Raw genomic sequence first — 19,122 nt, 5'->3', positions numbered from 1 at the left:
AAATGCCAGGCTGGATGAAGCACAAGCTGGAGTCAAGATTGCTATGAGAAATATCCATAACCTCAGATACACAAATGACGCCACCCTTACAGCGGAAAGTGAAGAACTAAAGAGCCTCTTGATAAAAGTGAAAGAGGAGAGTGAAAATGTTGGCTTAGAGCTCAACACTCAAAAAACTAAGATCATGGCATCCAGTCCCATCACTTCATGGCAAATAGATGGGGAAACAGTGAGAGATTATTTTGGGGGGCTCCAAAATCACTGCAGATGGTGACTGCAGCCATGAAATTAAAAGACGCTTACTCCTTGGAGTTTTTCCAGTAGTCATGTATGGATGGGAGAATTGGACTATAAAGAAAGCTGAGCGCTGAAGAATTGATGCTTTTGAACTGTGGTGTTGGAGAAGACTCTTGAGAGTCCCTTGGACTGCAAGGAGATTCAGCCAGTCTATCCTAAAGGAAATCAGTCCTGAAATTCATTGGAAGGAATGATGTTGAAGCTGAAACTCCAATCCTTTGGCCACCTGATGCAAAGAACTGACTCATTGGAAAAGACCCTGATGCTGGGAATGATTGAAGGCAGGAGGAGAGGGGATGACAGAGGATGAGACGGTTGGATGGCATCACCGACTCAATGGACATGAGTTTGAGTAAACTCCGGGAGTTGGTGATAGACAGGGAGGCCTGGCATATTGCTGTCCATGGGGTAGCAAAGAGTCGGACACAACTGAGCAACTGAACTGAATTGATATGTAGGAATTGAAGATCTGGATACAGACTTTCTAGAACTATCTATGTTATAAATACTTTGAATTTTTTTTTCAGATGGCTGCATACCCTAGTTTGAAGACCACTGACCTCTAGACAAAATATTGCCAAGGAACGTATACCCTCCAACTAGCTTCCTCAGGGCACATTTGACTTCCTTGTTTCTCAAGCTGTAGATAATGGGGTTTAACATGGGGGTCATAACACAGAACAGTACAGAGACTAGGATGTCCATATCTAGGGAGTAGCCTTCTCTGGGTCTGTCATAGTTGAAGTTGGCTGTTCCATAAAAAACCACCACCACAGTGAGGTGGGAGGCACAGGTAGAAAAGGCCTTGCTCCTTCCCTGAGCAGAGGGAATCCTAAGGATGGCAGAGATGATAAGTATGTAGGACACAGCAGTAAACAGGCAGGGGCTCAGGCCAATGGTGGCACTGGCCACATGAAGCACAAACTCATTGAGAGAGGTGTCAGAGCAGGACAGCTTTAGGAGGAATGGGATGTCACAGAGAAAGTGACTGATCTGGTTGGGTCCACATAGAGTGAGTGTGGTTGCCAACACTGTGTGTGTCACAGAATTCACCAACCCACATAGCCAGGACCCAGTCACCAAAAAAACACAGACCTTTACACTCATGAGAACTGGATATTGAAGAGGGTGGCAGATGGCTACATAGCGATCATAAGCCATAGCTGCCAGTAATACACATTCAGCACCAGCACATGTCACGAGGAAAAAGATCTGGGAAAGGCAGCTGTCATAGGAGATGGTCTTCTTCTCCTGGAAGAAGTTCATTAGCATAACTGGAATGGTGGTGGATGTGTAGCAGATGTCCAAGAAGCTCAAGTTGCTCAGAAAGTAATACATTGGAGTGTGGAGAGCAGAACTGATCCTGGTAGATGTTATTATGAGTGTGTTCCCAAGGAGGGTTGTCAGATAAATGACCAGGAAGATCAGGAAGAACAAGCCCTGTAGGTTGGGGTGGTTGGAAAATCCCAAGAAGATAAATTCAGTGACATCTGTTTGATTGTTCATTTCAAGTGGTGTCACAGCTACAAAATAATGAAAAAAAAAAAGCTGTAATAAGAAACGTACAAAGAGCACCCCAAATTGGCATGTCTTGAGGGAGACCATAAGTTCTCAGTCAACAAATCTGGCCAGCTCAGGCCCAGGGACAATTTTTCACATGGCTGCTGGTACCTGAGAATACATGGAGACTTGGATTTGGTCTAAATCTACCACAAGCTGCTAGAGGAAGAGTGAGAGTTAGAGTAAGCTCATTTCTTAATGGCTCTGCAAAATCTTCCTCCTAACATTATAATTAACTGCTTTTAATTCTTTTTTGTAAATATTTTATTTTTAAGTAATAAAGTTTCATTGTGAAAATTTTCTCAGAAAGATGCAGAGAAAAATAGAACCATCCACAGAATCAATGCTACCTTATAGAGTATTCCATTTTAGTTTCTTTTTCTATATATGAATCTTGATTTCTATAGGCTTGAAATATTGGAAGCACATTTCATAAAAATGCATTCTATTCTATTATATAAATTAAGTGTAATTTCTTTCTTTGAGCATTTAGTTTGCTTCCGTTTCTTCTGCTATTATAATATAGACACGAGCATGAACAGTTTCATAATCAAGTATCTGTGAATATCTCTCATTTATTCAGAATAAAATTTTCTTGTTAGGCATATTTTTAAATAAATTAATCTCATTTTTCTCAATAGGAACAATTATCTTTCAGGACTTATATTTTTAAAAGTAACCAATCACATGCTTAGGTATTTTTCCTCATTAAGAGAATCTTTAATATTCCAAAATTTAACCTCAGTTAAATATTACATGTTTTCTGAAAAGATAATTAATACAAGTACCAATTTTCTATTAAATCATCCATTCTAATCTCTGAACTATTGTTATGAACTTCAATTTCCATTACATTTTCACTCTGGGAGGCAAGATAATGAAGAGTGAGCTCTTGAGACAGATAGATGTGAATTATAACCTTATATCTGCTGCTTACTAGATGCAGAGAGTGGATAAATTAACTGATCTCTCTTCCTTGGTTTCCTCATTTTTCCCCTGATATCCATAGTGCCTATCTCATGGTTGTTGGAGAAAATAACATGAGTAAGTTATGTGCCTAGCACTTATGTGCTCAATACTCTTTATCAGGTTAGAAAGTTCCCTTCTATCTCTACTATATTGATCATTTCTATAACGACGGACATCAAATTTTGTTAAATAATTTTTCTGCCACTTTTGAGATTATATATACATATTATATAAAATATTTAGTCTATCAATGTGGTAAGTTATATTGACTGAATTTTTGAATGTTGAACTAGCCTTGCATTCCTGGGATCAATCTCAATTGATTTTGATGTGTTACCCTTTCAATATATTAATGGATTCAATTTGCTAATATTTTGTTGAGTTTTGCATCTATGTTCTGAGAAACGACATTGGTCTATAGCTTTCTTGTAATTTCTTTATCTAGTTTTGTTATCAGTTCTCAGAGTAATGCTAGCCTTACTGGATGTATTGGAAAGTGTCTGTCCTTTTTAATTTTCTAAGAGAGAGTGTATAGAATTGGTATTATTTCTTCCTAAATGCCTGGTCAAATCAACAATGAAACCATATGCCCTGGGTTTTTAATTTTTGTTTGGTTTGAATTTATTTATTTTTAATTGAAAGATAATTGCTTTACAACCTTGTGTTGATTTCTGCTATACAACAATGTGAATCAGCCATTTTTTTTGAAAGATTTGAAACTACAAATTTAACCTAGAACTATTCAGATTATCTATTTTCTTTTTGAGTGAGTTGTGGTACTTTTTGGTGTCTTTCAAGAAAGTGGTGTATTTCATTTTGTTGTTGACTTTATAAGCATAGAGTTTGTAGTATTCCATAATTATCCTTTTAACATGGAGTCAGTATTGATATCTCCTCTTTTATTTTTGATATTGATAATTTAAGCCTTTTGTCCTTTTTCCTTAGTCAGTCTGGCAATGAATTTATCAATTCTAGTTTTTAGTTTTATTGATTTTCTCTGTTGTTTTCAATTTTGTTGATTTTTTCTATCAGTTCAGTTCAGTTGCTCAGTCATGTCCAACCCTTTGTGACCCCATGAACTGCAGCATGCCAGGCCTCCCTGTCTATCACCAACTCCCGGAGTCCACCCAAACCCATGTCCATTGAGTTGGTGATGCCATCCAACCATCTCATCCTCTGTCGTCCCCTTCTCCTCCTGCCCTCAAATCTTTCCCAGCATCAGGGTCTTTTCAAATGAGTCAGCTGTCTGCATCAGGCGGCCAAAGGATTGGAGTTTCAGCTTCAAAATCAGTCCCACCAATGAATACCCAGGACTGATCTCCTTTAGGATGGACTAGTTGGATCTCCTTGCAGTCCAAGGGACTCTCAAGAGTCTTCTCCAGCACCACAGTTCAAAAGCCATCAATTCTTCGGCACTCAGCTTTCTTCACAGTCCAACTCTCACATCCATACATGACCACTGGAAAAACCATAGCCTTAACTAGACGGACTTTTGTTGACAAAATAATGTCTCTGCTTTTTAATATGCTGTCTACATTGGTCATAACTTTCCTTCCAAGGAGTAAGTGTCTTTTAATTTCATGGCTGCAGTCACCATTACAGTGATTTTGGAGCCCAGAAAAATAAAGTCGGTCACTGTTTCCACTGTTTCCCCATCTATTTGCCATGAAGTGATGGGACCAGAAATTCTCCAAGCCAGGCTTCAGCAATATGTGAACCGTGAACTTCCAGATGTTCAAGCTGGTTTTAGAAAAGGCAGAGGAACCAGATATCAAATTGCCAATATCCGCTGGATCATCGAAAAAGCAAGAGAGTTCCAGAAAAACATCTATCTGCTTTATTGACTATGCCAAAGCCTTTGACTGTGTGGATCACAATAAACTGTAGACAATTCTGAAAGAGATGGGGATACCAGACCACCTGACCTGCCTCTTGAGAAACCTGTATGCAGGTCAGGATGTAACAGTTAGAACTGGATATGGAACAATAGACTGGTTCCAAATAGGAAACGGAGTACATCAAGGCTGTATATTGTCACCCTGCTTATTTAACTTACATGCAGAGTACATCATGAGAAACACTGGGCTGGAGGAAGCACAAGCTGGAATCAAGATTGCCGGGAGAAAAATCAATAACCTCAGATATGCAGATGACACCACCCTTATAGCAGAAAGTGAAGAAGAACTAAAGAGCCTCTTTTTTTTTTTTTTTAATATATATATATTTATTTATTTATTTGGTTGCGCTGAGTCTTAGTTGAGGCATGTGGGATCTAGTTCCCTGACCAGGGATCGAACCTGGGCCCCCGGCATTGGGAGCCCAGAGTTTTAGCCACTGGACTACCAGGGAAGTCCCCCTAAAGAGCCTCTTGATGAAAGTGAAAGAGGAGAGTGATTTCTTCTATAATCTTTGCTATTTCCTTGCTTTTATTTGCTTTGGTTTAATATACTCTTATTTTTCTACTTTCTTAAGGGAGCTTAGGTCATAATTTTATGACCTAACATAAACAAACTTTCCTAATATATTCATTAAATAATATACATATTGCTCTAAACTGTACTTTATTGTATCCCACAAGTTTTGATATAGTGGATCTTAATTCTGTTCAAATAATTTTTCATTTCATTTAAGACTTTCTCTTTGTCCCAAGAGTTATTTAAAAGCATGTTGACTAATATCCAAATATTAAGGGATTTTCCAGATATCTTTCTATTATTTTATTCTCTTATGGTTAAAGAACATGCCTTATAACATTATTTTCAATTTGTTTTTAATAGAATATGATCTGTCTTAAATGTTCCATGTGCACTTGAGTAGAATATATATGCTGCAATTGTGGGGTTAAGTATTTTATAAATGTTAATTTAATTTAGTTGATTGTTGTTCAGGTCATTGGTATTCTTACTGAATTTCTGCCTACTTATTATCTCAGTTAATGAGAAGGTAGTGTTGAAGTCTCCAACTGTTATTATGCATTCATCTATATCTCATTTCAGATCTATCTTTTTTTCCCTCATGTAATTTGAAGCTCTTTTTCAAGGATATAAGGTTGTGATGTTTTCTTGCAGATTTGGCTGCTTTATCATTATGTAATATTCCTTTTAATCTCTGATAATCTTATTTCTTCTGAAGTGTATTTTATCTGAAATTAATATAGCTACCTCATATTTAATTTGGTTTGTGTTTGCATAGTATATCTTTCTCTGGTCTTTTAACCCTTTTATCTCCTTATACTTAAAATGAGTTTCTTCTGACAGTATATAGTTGAACACTGCTTTTTAAAAAATTCAGTCTGATAATATCTGCCTTTTAACTGTTGTATTTAGACCATGCCACATTTAAAGTAATTATTGATATGTTTGGATCATGATATATCATCTTACTAGCTATTTTCTGTTCGTTCCATTTATTCTTTCTTGTTTCCTCTTTTTCTGTGTTCTATCTGCTTAATTGAACATTTTTATGATTCTATTTTTTTTTTCTTCTTTTTCTGGACCCCTAAAGACAAATCATTTCCTATAAGATAGTACTAATACCTTTATCTCATTTATTTACTTATCATTTACCTCTTTGTAAAATTTTCTGGTTGTTGCCTCAGGAATTACAACGTACATTGTAAATGATCCAAGTCTGGATTCATATACCACTTCAATGTAGTTGTAAGACCTTACATTTCCAATTTCTCCCTTGCTTCCTTTTTGCTATTATCACCACATATTTTACTTTTACATATGCTACAAACATGTACGACATTGTTACAATTTTTGGTTTAAACTGCCAATTTTGAGTATTAAGAATAAAATTAATTTTATTTTACTGTATTAGTTTCCTATGGTTGTCATAACAAATTAACCACAAGCCTGATGATTTGAAACAAAAGAAAAGTGTTCACTTACAATTCTGGAGCCTTAGAAGTCTGGAATAAAAATGTCAACAGAGCTATGCTCCCTCTGAACACTCTAAGGGAGAAACCTCTCTTGACCCTTCCTAGTTCCTGGTGTCTCCTGGAAATCAGTGATGTTTCTTGGCTTGTAGCTGCATCATTTCAGTCTTTGCCTCTCATCACATGACCTTCTTTTCTGTGTGTGTCTCTGTGTGTCCTCTCCTTTTCTTGTAAAGACACTAGTCACAGAATTTAGGGCCCACTGTAATTCAGTATGACCTCATCTTAATTAACTTAAATAATTACACATTCAAGTGTAATTTGGAAATAAGTTCACATTATGGGATTTTTGGTAGACATAAACTTGGGGGTGATACTATTTAACCCAGTACATTTACCTTCATTTAATCCTTTTCTAGTATTCTTTATTTCTTTGTATAGACCCAAGTTTCTGACTTAGAGGCATAATCTTTTTCCCTGAAGAACTTCGTTAATCTTTCCATTAGAGTATGTCTTGGTAATGTACCCCCTAAGTTTTTTTTTGTCTGAAAAAATGTTTATTTTTCTTAATATTTGAAGGATATTTTCTGGGTTGACAATTTTCCTCCCTTTTTAGGACTTTAAAGATGCCACACCACTGTCTTCTTGCTTGCATAGTTTCTGATGAGAAGTCTGTTGTAATTCTTATTCCTGGTACTCTGTCAGGTTGGGTTTTTTCCTCTAGCTAATTCTTATTTGTCTTTCTTTGCAGAAGTTTGAATATAATATTCCTAGGGTTTTATTTTGTTTCATATGAATCCTGTTCTGTGTTCTCTGAAGGTCTGGATCCATCTTAAATTTAGGAAAATTCTCAGCCATTATTTCTTAAACTATATATTTTTACCTTTCCATTCTCTCTTCCTTCTGGGATTCTAATTATGTGAATGTTAGACAGTTTCATATTATGCCATATCTCTTGGATGTTCCATTATTTAAAAAAATTTTTTCTCAGGATCACTTGTGATCCTGAGATCCAATTATTTAAAAAAAAAATTACCCAAACAAAATGTTTGGGTAATTTCTGGTTACTTATCTTGAAGTTTAAATTCTATCTTCAACCATGTCAAGGCTACAGATAAGCCTATTAAAGGGCATTTTTCATCATTGTTATTATGTTTTTATTTCTAGAATTTCTATTTTATATTTTCCTTTAGTTTCCATCTCTTTGCTAAAATTAAATGTCAGATTTTGTGTATTATTTACCTTTTCCATTAAAATCTTAGCCTATTAATCATTGTTATTTTAAATTTCTTGTCCAATAGTTTTAATATTGCTTTCATTTCTGAGTCTGGTCCTAATATTTGCATCACCTCTTCATAATACATTTTTCCTATCTTTTTCTATGCATCATAAATTTTTGCTGAAAGTTGGACCTACCATATAGGATAATAAATATCAAATTAAAAAAATTTTTTGTTTGGAGGTGAATATGTCTTTCCTTTTACAATACCTTGAGTATTAGGGTTAATTTAGTGAGTGATTAGACTAAGTTTGAGTTTGTGTTCCTATGATCACTCTAGTATATCAGTGGATTCAAATTACCCTAGTGATGCATTGTATCTAGAGTATGGGCTACTGTGCCCACATTTCTGCTCCCTGATTCACTTTGGGTTTTCCATTTTTCTGTTCTCTAGAAATTATTTTCTTCAAGATCTCCTAGCTGTATTCCACTATTATTGTTACTTGATGCTTGTTAGTGAGCTGGTGGGGAACAGAGGAGAAGTATTTGCTGATGTTATAAGCCTTAGTCTTAGGTCCTGTGAGCCTGAGTCTTGAGGGGTATTGCCTTCACAAATGATCCTGTTCCTCCTCCAGCTGTAGTGCTGAGCCTAGCATATATCACTGCTTCCTAAAACCCCAAAGAGTAGACTTTTGCCCCTGTTCCTTTTCTAGACTGTAATGGGTTTCCATTGTGCCCTAAGCTGACAGTTTTTATTCTTTTTATCCTTGCAGATTTCAGCATTTGTTCTGTAGTAGAGACAGAAGAACGGAGAAGGCAATGGTACCCCATTCCAGTACTCTTGCCTGGAAAATCCCATGAACGGAGAAGCCTGGTAGGCTGCAGTCCATGGGGTCGCTAAGAGTCAGACATGACTGAATGACTTCACTTTCACTTTTCACTTTCATGCATTGGAGAAGGAAATGGCAACCCACTCCAGTGTTCTTGCCTGGAGAATCCCAAGGATGGCAGAGCCTGGTGGGCTGCCATCTATGGGGTTGCACAGAGTCAGACACGACTGAAGCAACTTAGCAGCAGCAGAGATAGAAGAAATGGATCTCAAAAATTTAGACAGTTTCTACTTCTCCTTTTCCCCACTCTTCACCCCCTAGCTCAGTTCTGCTGCAAATAGCATCATTAGGAAAGCTTTCTCAGAATAATTCCTGGTCTTCCTTATAAGCATCTGATAGAGATCATAGAGAAAAGTGCAAAAGGGTGTGCACTTTCTTAGGTCTATGGTCGGTCCTCAGGTCGGTTCACACTCTCATGCTAGCATACACTTAGTCTCTAGCAATTCATTAAATATTTTAAGCTGAGTCTTCTTACCATCTTATGAGGCAACTAGTGGTTTATATACCAGGTTAAAAAAAAATCATGGATTCTTGTGGTTGTCTATTTCTCTTCAGATTTTTTTAGTTGTTTGACTTGAGACCTCAGTTCTTAATAGGTTAAGAAATTTTCATTTCTCCTGCTTTTTTGTTGTTAATGTAATGGTGGGAGAAATAAGCTTTTCAGTTCTTTAAATCTTCAAGCTGAAACTCACAATCTATATAACTACTTTTGAGAAATATTTGGCAGTTCCTAATAACATTAAACATGTTTTATTCTATGACCCAATTATTCTATTCTTAGGCATATTCTCAAGAAAATAGATGCATCGTTCACAAAAAAGACTTGTATGAAGATATTCAAAACAGATTTTTCATAATAGCTCAAGCAGTATGCCAATAAACAGGAGAGTAGTAAATAAACTGTGACATTTCATATGGTACTGCTGCTGCTGCCAAGTTGCCTCAGTCGTGTCTGACTCTGTGCGACCCCATAGACGGCAGCCCACCAGGCTCCCCCGTCCCTGGGATTCTTCAGGCAAGAACACTGGAGTGGGTTGCCATTTCCTTCTCCAATGCATGAAAGTGAAAAGGGAAAGTGAAGTCGCTCAGTCATGTCTGACGCAACGATCCCATGAACTGCAGCCTACCAGGCTCCTCCGTCCATGGGTTTTTCCAGGCAAGAGTACTGGAGTGGGTTGCCATTGCCTTCTCTGTCATATGGTACAGTGCTACACAGATACATGAAATATTATTAAATCTAAGACAAAACATTTTGTTGAATGAAAGCCAGATATGAAAGAATATATAATGAATATGAAGTTCAAAAATAAGAAAAGCTAAACTATGATATTCTAATAAAAATAGTGGTTACTTCCATGGGTTGGGTGTTGTATTTCCTGGAAAGAAGAATGAAAGAATATCATGGGGGTGATTGAAGTGTTCTATATAGTTGATTTTGGTAGTTTGTATATATATGTAAAAATATATCAACCTGTGCATGTAGATTTGTGCATTTTTATCGACTGTGGATTAGAATTCAATTTTAAGAATAAGAAAAAACATAAAAGCAAGAAGCATTTTCAATGCAATTTTTATCTCAGGATTCATCAGAACCAGATCTAAATACTTTTTAAGTCACTAAGACTTAACTATAACATTTTCCATTTTTGTGTCTCTCTACTTCTCTACCACAATGATAGTTCAGTACATATCACCTTTACAAATCATATCAAATCACATTTTTGATGTGTTTTATGTGGAGGCATGAATATGATTGCTGGATATGTGAAGCCTGAACCACAGGTACAAAGTCGTGCTCACAATAGAAGTAAATGTATTTGTATGTGTGAGTGTATACGTGTTATGTATATGTGCATGTCTTATTGAGAGAGATTTATGTATGAGAACACTATCCCATAGGTAATGGAATGTTAGGTTGGTGTCCCAGGTAACACTGGTAGCAGAAATCTCAAGTAAAATATACAGCAGTTGTTCTGTCTAGCCAAGACAAAGCAAGTTCTGAGGACTTGTGTTATCCTACTGGCTATAGAAAGAACCTGGAGATCTCTAGAGCACTAGTGAACTTCTCTGAGAGCTACATTGCTACTAGGGGAAGGAAAGTTACTGGATGCTGAGCTCTGCTAGAAGCCCTCTCACCTACAGCCGTAACCTTTATCTCTAGTGATTCCTGCTAGGTTGCAAGGAACAGGTGGGGCAATCCTAGCTGGTTGCTCCCAAATTCTAGAAGATTAATTCTGAAGAGACTGGTGCTTTTTACTTCAAGTAGAACTGCCGGGAGCCAGCACGGGAGTTCCCACCCATGACAAAGGTCATGCAGAGAGGCCTGATATGCAAAGGAAGGCGAGTCAGGGCTCAAGGGGCCCCCCTGGACCTGCCCAAGCATCTACCCCAAAACCAAAATCTGTCTGTTTTACTATTTCACGACTTTCACCAACTCTTCTGACATTAACGGGGGGCTATCCCCAACCACCTTTCTCTGTAAGAAGATCAACTTAAAACTCTAGTTAATAAGTCTCCTGGGCATAATAGGAGTTTTTCAATTCAAACCCCTCTGATGACTTTCTAGCTTGCCTGACAGATTTGTTCATATTCACAGCCTCCCAACCATGAGAGGCATGGAAAGCTTAAGATATTCTAACAATGCAGAGCTTCTCAGAGAGTTAAAATTGTTAAAATAGAACTAGTAGAGGATTTCTTTGTTGAAGTTAATGCTTGCTGCCAAGTTTCCATATCCCTTACCTACTGTGTCCCTAGGAGTGTATTGATTAATATAGTTGGTGTATAGAAATGTAAGTAGTAGCTTTAATGTTTGTAACCTTGGACCCTTGAGTTAATTCTTTTCTTGTTATAGCCCACCACACTTTTGCCCTATAGGAATGCAACTTTAATGCATTCCGAGGGTGGCGCCTGACTTTAGAATAATCACCTTTAGAGAAAAATAAGTTTTCTGAAGAAAGGGTCATAAAATGTTAACAGGCCTCCTGGCCAGAAGATGATGTAAATCACCTAAAACTTTTGCATATGATAAGTTTGCAGAAAGAAAGCCTGGCTTCGATAAGGATCAAGGACTGCTGACCTTGCATGACTCTACCCCTTTCCCCGTTATCCTCTATGCACAACTTAAGGTATAAAAACTACTTTGGAAAATAAAGTGCGGGCCTTGCTCACCAAAGCTTGGTCTCCCCATGTCGTTCTTTCTCTTTCCTTTTCCTTTTCAGGATGATCCCCTGGAGCGCAGGGGCCCTCTTCATTCACTTTCCTGTCTGGGCTTCTAAGACCCACTCGAGAAGATGCCTAAGGTGGGGCACCTTCCGCAATTCGAGAGGGCGCCTGCAGCCTTCATGAACAGAGCAAGTCCCGTGCTGGGGCTTTATTGGCTTTCTGCGTAAACCAAAGAATATCAGCCTCTTTTCTCTTCTCTATTTTCTTAACTGCAAGATTCTTTCCTTATATCTTTCTCTACTTCTATCCTTTTTGCCAACGCCATCCTCCCAAGGGAATCCCTGGCTCCAACCAGGGCTGGACCCCGGTATAGAACTTTGTTAGCTACCCTAGAGAAGGTGGCAGGGCATTGGCTGCCTCTGGGGTACAGTCTAGGTTGTATGAAGCTGTGTCAGTCCTTCCTTTCTGGACAAAGTCCTTGGGGTTAAAAGTAACAAAGTCATTCTGCAACAGAGACCTCAGAAAATATCCTTCATCCCTTCGCAGGCCATCAGAGAGCCCAGATATCTGCCTGGAAACCAGACTTTGGTATGAGAATGTGCAGAAACTATTGCAGAGTATCAACAATGGCCCACAGACCACAACCTAGGTGAGGAAAAGACTGGAACCAGGGACACCTGGAGGGTAATAGCCTGGGTTTTAGAAAATTGTCAGTTTTGAAAAACTAGTAAAAATCTATAGATCCAGAAAATGTATATATGCCCATGTACAGAGTGTTTATACAATTGCAAATTGGGAAACCTAACCCCAGAGTCACTTACAGGCCATGTGCCTTAGATTAAAACACCTTTGTTTAGTCCAAAAGAGTAGTCTGAGAACTAAAACAGAAACAAAAAAATGACATGTTGTGTTAACTGAAGACATCGAGTTTTAGGGCTTGGGGAAAATGCCTGAAGCAGCAGTTCACAGAGAAGAATGTGTGTGTGGGCACTTTGAGGCTGATAGATGGTGAGGACGCGGTAAAGACACCAAGTCAGCTTAGGTAGGCTGGAGTCATTAACTAAAAGAGCAAATAAATGATGTGCAGCAGGTATGGGGAGAGGAGACAGTGGATTAGATTTGAGTAATGTTGAATGTTAGATACCTATGTGATATCTATGGAAATTCCCAATAGACAGTTGAAAATAGTTTGTCCTCAGGAGACAGGCTAGAACCTCAGATATAGATTTGGGAGTCATTGTATCAAAGGTGGCTGTTGAAGCCATGGGTGTACATGAAATCAACCAAAGATAATAGATAAAGTGAGAAAAGAAGATGACCAAGGCAGGACTCCTGTGATCATCAATGTTTATAACGAATGTGGTGGAAGATGTATCCAGGAAAAGATTCTAAAATGCTCATAATCTGGTCTAGGTTAGCCTTAGGTGCTGCTTCTCCTAAGTCTTATTAGCATTGATTTATAGTAAGTCAATATTGGAATTGAGTTGGGAACTTCTGAGTACTCTTAGAAAGTTCTTGTTATTGTGTGTGTTGATAGGGAATATCAACTACACAAATGAATGTCAAGTCATTAAAAGAAATCGGTGATATTCCAGGGGAGGAAGCTCAGAGTTTCTGAGGTAGGAGATAGAGATAGGCTTCAGGTTGGACATTTACAGTCAGCCAGCCTCCTCTTTGCACTTGTTGAGGCAAGAGATAGGTGGGCTCCAGTTGAGGAATTTACAACCAGCCCCCTCTTTGCTCAGGAAATGGAAGTAACAACAAAAACAGTATATAACCAGTCTGTTTCTTGTAAACACCTCAAGGGAATAATCATGGCAAGGACAAAGAGAGGGGAAAAAAAAAAAACCTGAATAAAGGATAAGGTAGACACTACACATGCACAGAAAGTCTCCTTGGAATCAAAAGTGAGAGGATAATTCCAAGTCAAAATGAGTCTTGCTCCTCTCAGAAGCCTTCACTTTGAGATTTCATCCACACCAGGGGAGAGTCCTCAGACCAATTAAACCCTGGGGTGGTGGGGGTGGGGTGAGGTGGGAGACAAAGCAAGATGATTGGCCTGAGGGAAGACAAAGACCAGAAAACTGCCCCTTTATAAATGATTTAAAACTTCCCAAGGGCCTGACACTCTGAGCTCACCCTTGTTCCTTTTCACATGTACTTTTCTTTTCAATAAATTGTTTACTTTACTCTTTACCTTTTGTCTCCTTGCCTGAATTCGTTCTTGACTAGGCAGGCGAGACTAGGGACATTAGCCTTAACTGCTGGCTCCTGTGGTCCAGGGGTTAGGACTTCCAGTCTGGGAAACTGAGATCCTGCCTCCAGCTACCGCTTGCTGCTGTGTGCATCCAAAATCATTTCTGTTGCAAGCAGAGACTTTCAGTAACTAATTGACAAGAAGAACATTCAAGAAAGGAGTTAATAGGAAAGGAGTGGAGTCAGGATATAACAGATGCTTCATTTGCACTACATGTTTCCTCTTAGAAGTATAGAAACTTCCAGACTCCAAAAGAGAGGACTCTTGCAGTACATCAACAATTCAATAATGCCTTCATGGTCTTCCTGAATAGAATGCTTTGATGTGTGGGTAGAAATTATCAAGAGTTCATAGCACCCCTGTGACTACTAAGAATATAAAATAGCTTTCCTCCCTTTCTTTTTCATATCTTTTAAAAAGTCTTCTAAAAATTCCCCAAACCCTAATTATCAGTAATGTATATTTTTAAATCCTGCTATGCCAATCTCTTTTATCAATGTCTAGATGTATCTTTAGAAAGAAATGAAATTCCTTATGGAAGGTGATCCCAGAAGACCTTACTCTGGGCAACGGATGCACAGTCTATGGATATCCAGTTATAAAACTGAATTTTCAAGGGTCAAGAATTTAAAATAATATGGTTTCTGAAGTTGCATACATTGTTTTTAGTATAAAGTCCTTGAAATGTGACCTGTAATTACTTGAAGCCCCTGAGTAACATATTCCTGAGACACACTATAGATAGGGAGTGAAATCAAAACCATAATGAAAAAATTTTCTTGGTTTAACCAGCTAGACTAATTCCTTGTGGGGCAGAAAAGTGGGGTAGGTTGTAGAGTAATGTCTAGTCCATTTTCCTAATCCCTGATACTCATGCTGTCAGTACAGAGCACCTATATTAAATCTTCCTTCTCCTTACCATAAACACTGTCAAACCCATCATTAATAAACACCATTCTACTACACCAAAGTACTACACTTTTTATGATACAACAGATTTTTGCTCTCTCAGGATTTACATTATGTTCCATATAAATTTGTTGTTCAGTCGCTAAGTCATGTCTGATTCTTTGCGACCCCACAGACTGTAGCACACCAGGCTTCCCTTTCCTTCACTATCTCCTGGAGTTTGCTCAAACTCATGTCCATTGAGTTGATGATACCATCCAACCATCTCGTTCTCTGTCATCCCCTTATCCTCCTGCCCTCAATCTTTCCTAGCACCAGGGTCTTTCCAATGAGTTGGCTCTTTGCATCAGGTGGCCAAAGTATTGGAGCTTCAGCATCAGTCCTTCCAATGAATATTCAGGACTGATTTCCTTTAGGATTGACTGGTTAGATCTTCTTGTCCAAGGGACTCTCAAGAGTCTTTTCCAGCACCACAGTTCGAAAGCATCAATTTTTCAGTGCTCAACCTTTTTTATGGTCCAACTCTCACGTCCATACATGACTACTGAAAACACCATTGCTTTGACTAAACAGACTTTTGTTGGCAAAGTGATGTCTCTGCTTTTTAATGTGCTGTCTAGGTTTGTCATAGCTTATTTTCCAAGGAGCAAATGTCTTTTAATTTCATGACTGCAGTCAGTGTCTGCAGTGATTTTGGAGCCCAAGAAAATAAAGTCTTGTCACTGTTTCTACTTTTTTCCTATCTATTAGCCATGAGGTGATGGGACCAGATGCCATGATCTTAGTTTTTTGAATGTTGATTTTTAAGCCAGCTTTTTCACTCTCCTCTTTCACTTTCATCAAGAGGCTCTTTAGTTCTTCATTTTCTGCCATTAGGGTGGTGTTATCTGCATATCTGTGGTTATTGATATTTCTCCTAGCAGTCTTGATTCCAGCTTGTGATTCATCCAGCCCAGCATTTTGCATATGAGTTAAATAAGCTGGGTGACAATATACAGCCTTGATGTACTCCTTTCCCAATTTTGAGCCAGTCCATTGTTCCATGTATGGTTCTGACTGTTGCTTCTTGACCTGCATACAGGTTTCTCAGGAAGCAGGTAAGGTGATCTGGTATTCCCATCTCTTGAAGAATTTTCTACAGTTTTTTGTGATCCACACAGTCAAAGTCTTTAACATAGTCAATGAAGCAGAAGTAGATGTTTTTCTGGAATTCCCTTGCTTTTTCTATGATCCAGTGGATGTTAGCAATTTGATCTCTGATTCCTCTGCCTTTCTAAATCCGGCTTATACATGGAAGTTCTCCGTGCTCATACCGCTAAAGCCTATCTTGAGGATCATTCAAACCCTTTGCCATAAAGACATTTTCTACAATCTTATGGAGAAGATTATATAGGAAAAATAGTTTAAGGATAAATTTTCTTACCCTGTTTCTATACTCAAAAACATATAGCTTAAAAAAAAATCTTGCTTACTGCAGTTTTTAAAAAAAATGTGTCTTTCTTTAAAGATTAAGTTTAGTATAACCCACTCAATCAATAAACAAGATTAATACTCAATGAGTTATTTTGAGAAGATGAAACATTTTTACATATCTGAATTCAACCAGGGTTTCCCAAGCTGAATAGCTAGTAGAGACACACATTAGATAATAATAGCTAACACATATTAAATGCCTATTATGTGCTAACTTTTTAACATGAATTACATCTAAACTTTGTATATATATTTTAATTCTCTTGGTTCACATAACAACCTATAAGACAACCTATTTTGCCCATTTTGCAGACTAAGAAACTGAGGCCCAAAGAATATAAGTCATATAATAATAATTGTTAATAACAACAAATTGCTACATGATAATGATTATCTTATCATAAGTCAAGGCATATTATTAATAAGGTAAGCACAACTTTTATTAAAAATTCTAAATCTCAGGGTTTCAAGACATTTCAAGCATTTAAATTTCAATAGGAAATTGGTACTGAAATTAAACATAAATAATTTTAAAATTTAAACTGTGGAAAATAAAGACTAGAGGTCTAAAAGGGGAATTTTTTTTTTTTTTTTTTTGCTCAGGTAATAAATGAAATGTTCTATTGACTAAGCTTAAGGAGTTAATTTCCTCAAAGGAAGCAAAATGGGGATAGACTAAACCAGGGTAACCGATATAATTGTGAAAACCCTTACAGCATACTTGGGAAACGTCTATTCATATTTAATTTCAATATTTAAAGCAAATGATTAAAAGCAACCAAACAAAGCAATGGTTAGAATTTTCGACCATGGGCTTCCCAGGTGGCTCAGTGGTAAAGAATCTGCCTCCCAATGCAGGAGACTCAGGACACCCAGTTTTGACCCCTGGGTTGGGTAGGTCTCCTGGATAAGGAAGTGGCAACCCACTCCAGTATTCTTGCCTGGAGAATCTCAGGGACAGAGGAGCCTGGCAGGCTACAGACTCTTCATGTGTCTCAGTCAGACACAACTGAGCATGCACCCACATAAAATTTTTGAAATCTAATTTTCATGTGCCCAGTAAATTGCTCATCTACTTAAAATACACTCAATACACACACAAAATATCAGCATGTAGGAGAATTTATCTAAAAGAAAGTCAAAGCAACTTCAGGTGCTTGTGGACAAAATTTATTGCTGTGGAATATATGAGGTATTTTCACCTGGTAGAAATTTCTATTTGTATAGTTCCCCATAATATGGGTGCCTGGGACTAGAATGAATAATCAGAGGTTATTGTATAGGCCAGGGCTTCTCAAACTTTAATGTATATGTAAATAATCTACATTTCCAACAAGCTCCTAGGTGATGCCACGCTGCTGGTCCAGGAACCATGCTTTAGTGGCAAGTGTGAAAGTGTTAGTCGCTCAGTCGTGTCTGACTCTTTGTGATCCCATGGACTGTAGCCCTCCAGGCTGTTCTGTTCATGGAATTCTTCAGGCAAGAATTCTGGAGTGGGTAGCCATTCCCTTCTCCAGGGAATCTTCCTGACCCAGAGATTGAACCAGGTCTCCTGCACTGCAGGCAGATTCTTTACCGTCTGAGCCACCAGTCTAGACTGTTCCCACCTAACAGGCAGAGCTGCCGTAACCCCTAAACACTAGTTTAAAAGTCCTCTCTTAACCCATTTACCAAAGGAAAAAAAAATTTTATATCTTATCTCAGAAACTCATTGCAGCATTAACATTTTTTTTCAGCCTTTTAAATCTCACCTGTGTTTCTCCTAGTATAAAGGGGGAAGGGAAGACAAGTAAACTACTACCTTTTTTGGTATGTAAGAGCCTTCTAGCTATAAGATTCTACAAGCTATGAAATTCTCATTTCCTTTCAGTATTTTCCAACAGTCTTTTCTTCATAGTGGCTAGTTTTCAATTCAAACCAATTTAATTCCTCCATCAGGTCCAATATAGCCCTAGGTTAGGTATTATGAAGGAATCCAAAAGGGAGTAAGACTTGATTCCTGTCCTTAATGAACTTACCATTTCCTGGGAAGATAAATTATAGCATGAGGCAGAAAGCTTTGTAATATTTTGTTTACTTTTAAAATTATCATTTTACTTTTATTTGGTTGGATAGCTTCTGCTTGAACACCTCCAGGAATAGGACACTCATTACTTGTTCAAAGCCCTTCATTCCACCTTGAATATGAGCTCCTTGAGGTTATGGTTGGGCTTTTCAACTCTTTGCTAAAAACTAATTAGGGATCACTCATAGAGTATGTAGTTAATAAATGTTTGATAAGGAAAAAAGGGCTGTAAAGAACATCTGTGGAAGTAGACATGGAAAATTTCTTTAAAGAAGTGGCATGTCATGGGCCCTAAAGGATTTAAACAGATGGAGCTTTGAGAATGGGCATTTGGGGCAGGGAGAACAGGGAAGCAAAGGTATAGAGGTTGAGTGCCCAAAGTTGGTTCTTTCCTTCTGAGTTGCTTCATTTTGTTCCTCTCATGTTTGTCCCAAATCA

At 37.9% G+C, this 19,122-nt stretch overlaps 1 protein-coding gene across 1 annotated transcript in view; it reads right to left on the bottom strand.

The window, feature by feature from the left end:
- LOC102267404 (olfactory receptor 5J3) overlaps positions 1–12,808 on the bottom strand; it is a 168,646-nt gene extending 155,838 nt beyond the window's left edge. Inside the window, exons 1-2 of the mRNA XM_070368728.1 lie at positions 12,802–12,808; positions 858–1,820 (exon numbers count right to left, since the gene is read on the bottom strand). Coding sequence (XP_070224829.1) covers positions 858–1,820; positions 12,802–12,808 — 970 coding nt within the window. The remainder of the gene's footprint in view (positions 1–857; positions 1,821–12,801) is intronic.
- Positions 12,809–19,122: the final 6,314 nt, after the last annotated feature.

The sequence above is a fragment of the Bos mutus genome, chromosome 3 (assembly GCF_027580195.1).
Source record: "Bos mutus isolate GX-2022 chromosome 3, NWIPB_WYAK_1.1, whole genome shotgun sequence".
NCBI lineage: Eukaryota > Metazoa > Chordata > Mammalia > Artiodactyla > Bovidae > Bos > Bos mutus.
The sequence above is the reverse complement of the archived record's forward strand: the minus strand, read 5'-3'. Positions and strand labels throughout refer to the sequence as shown.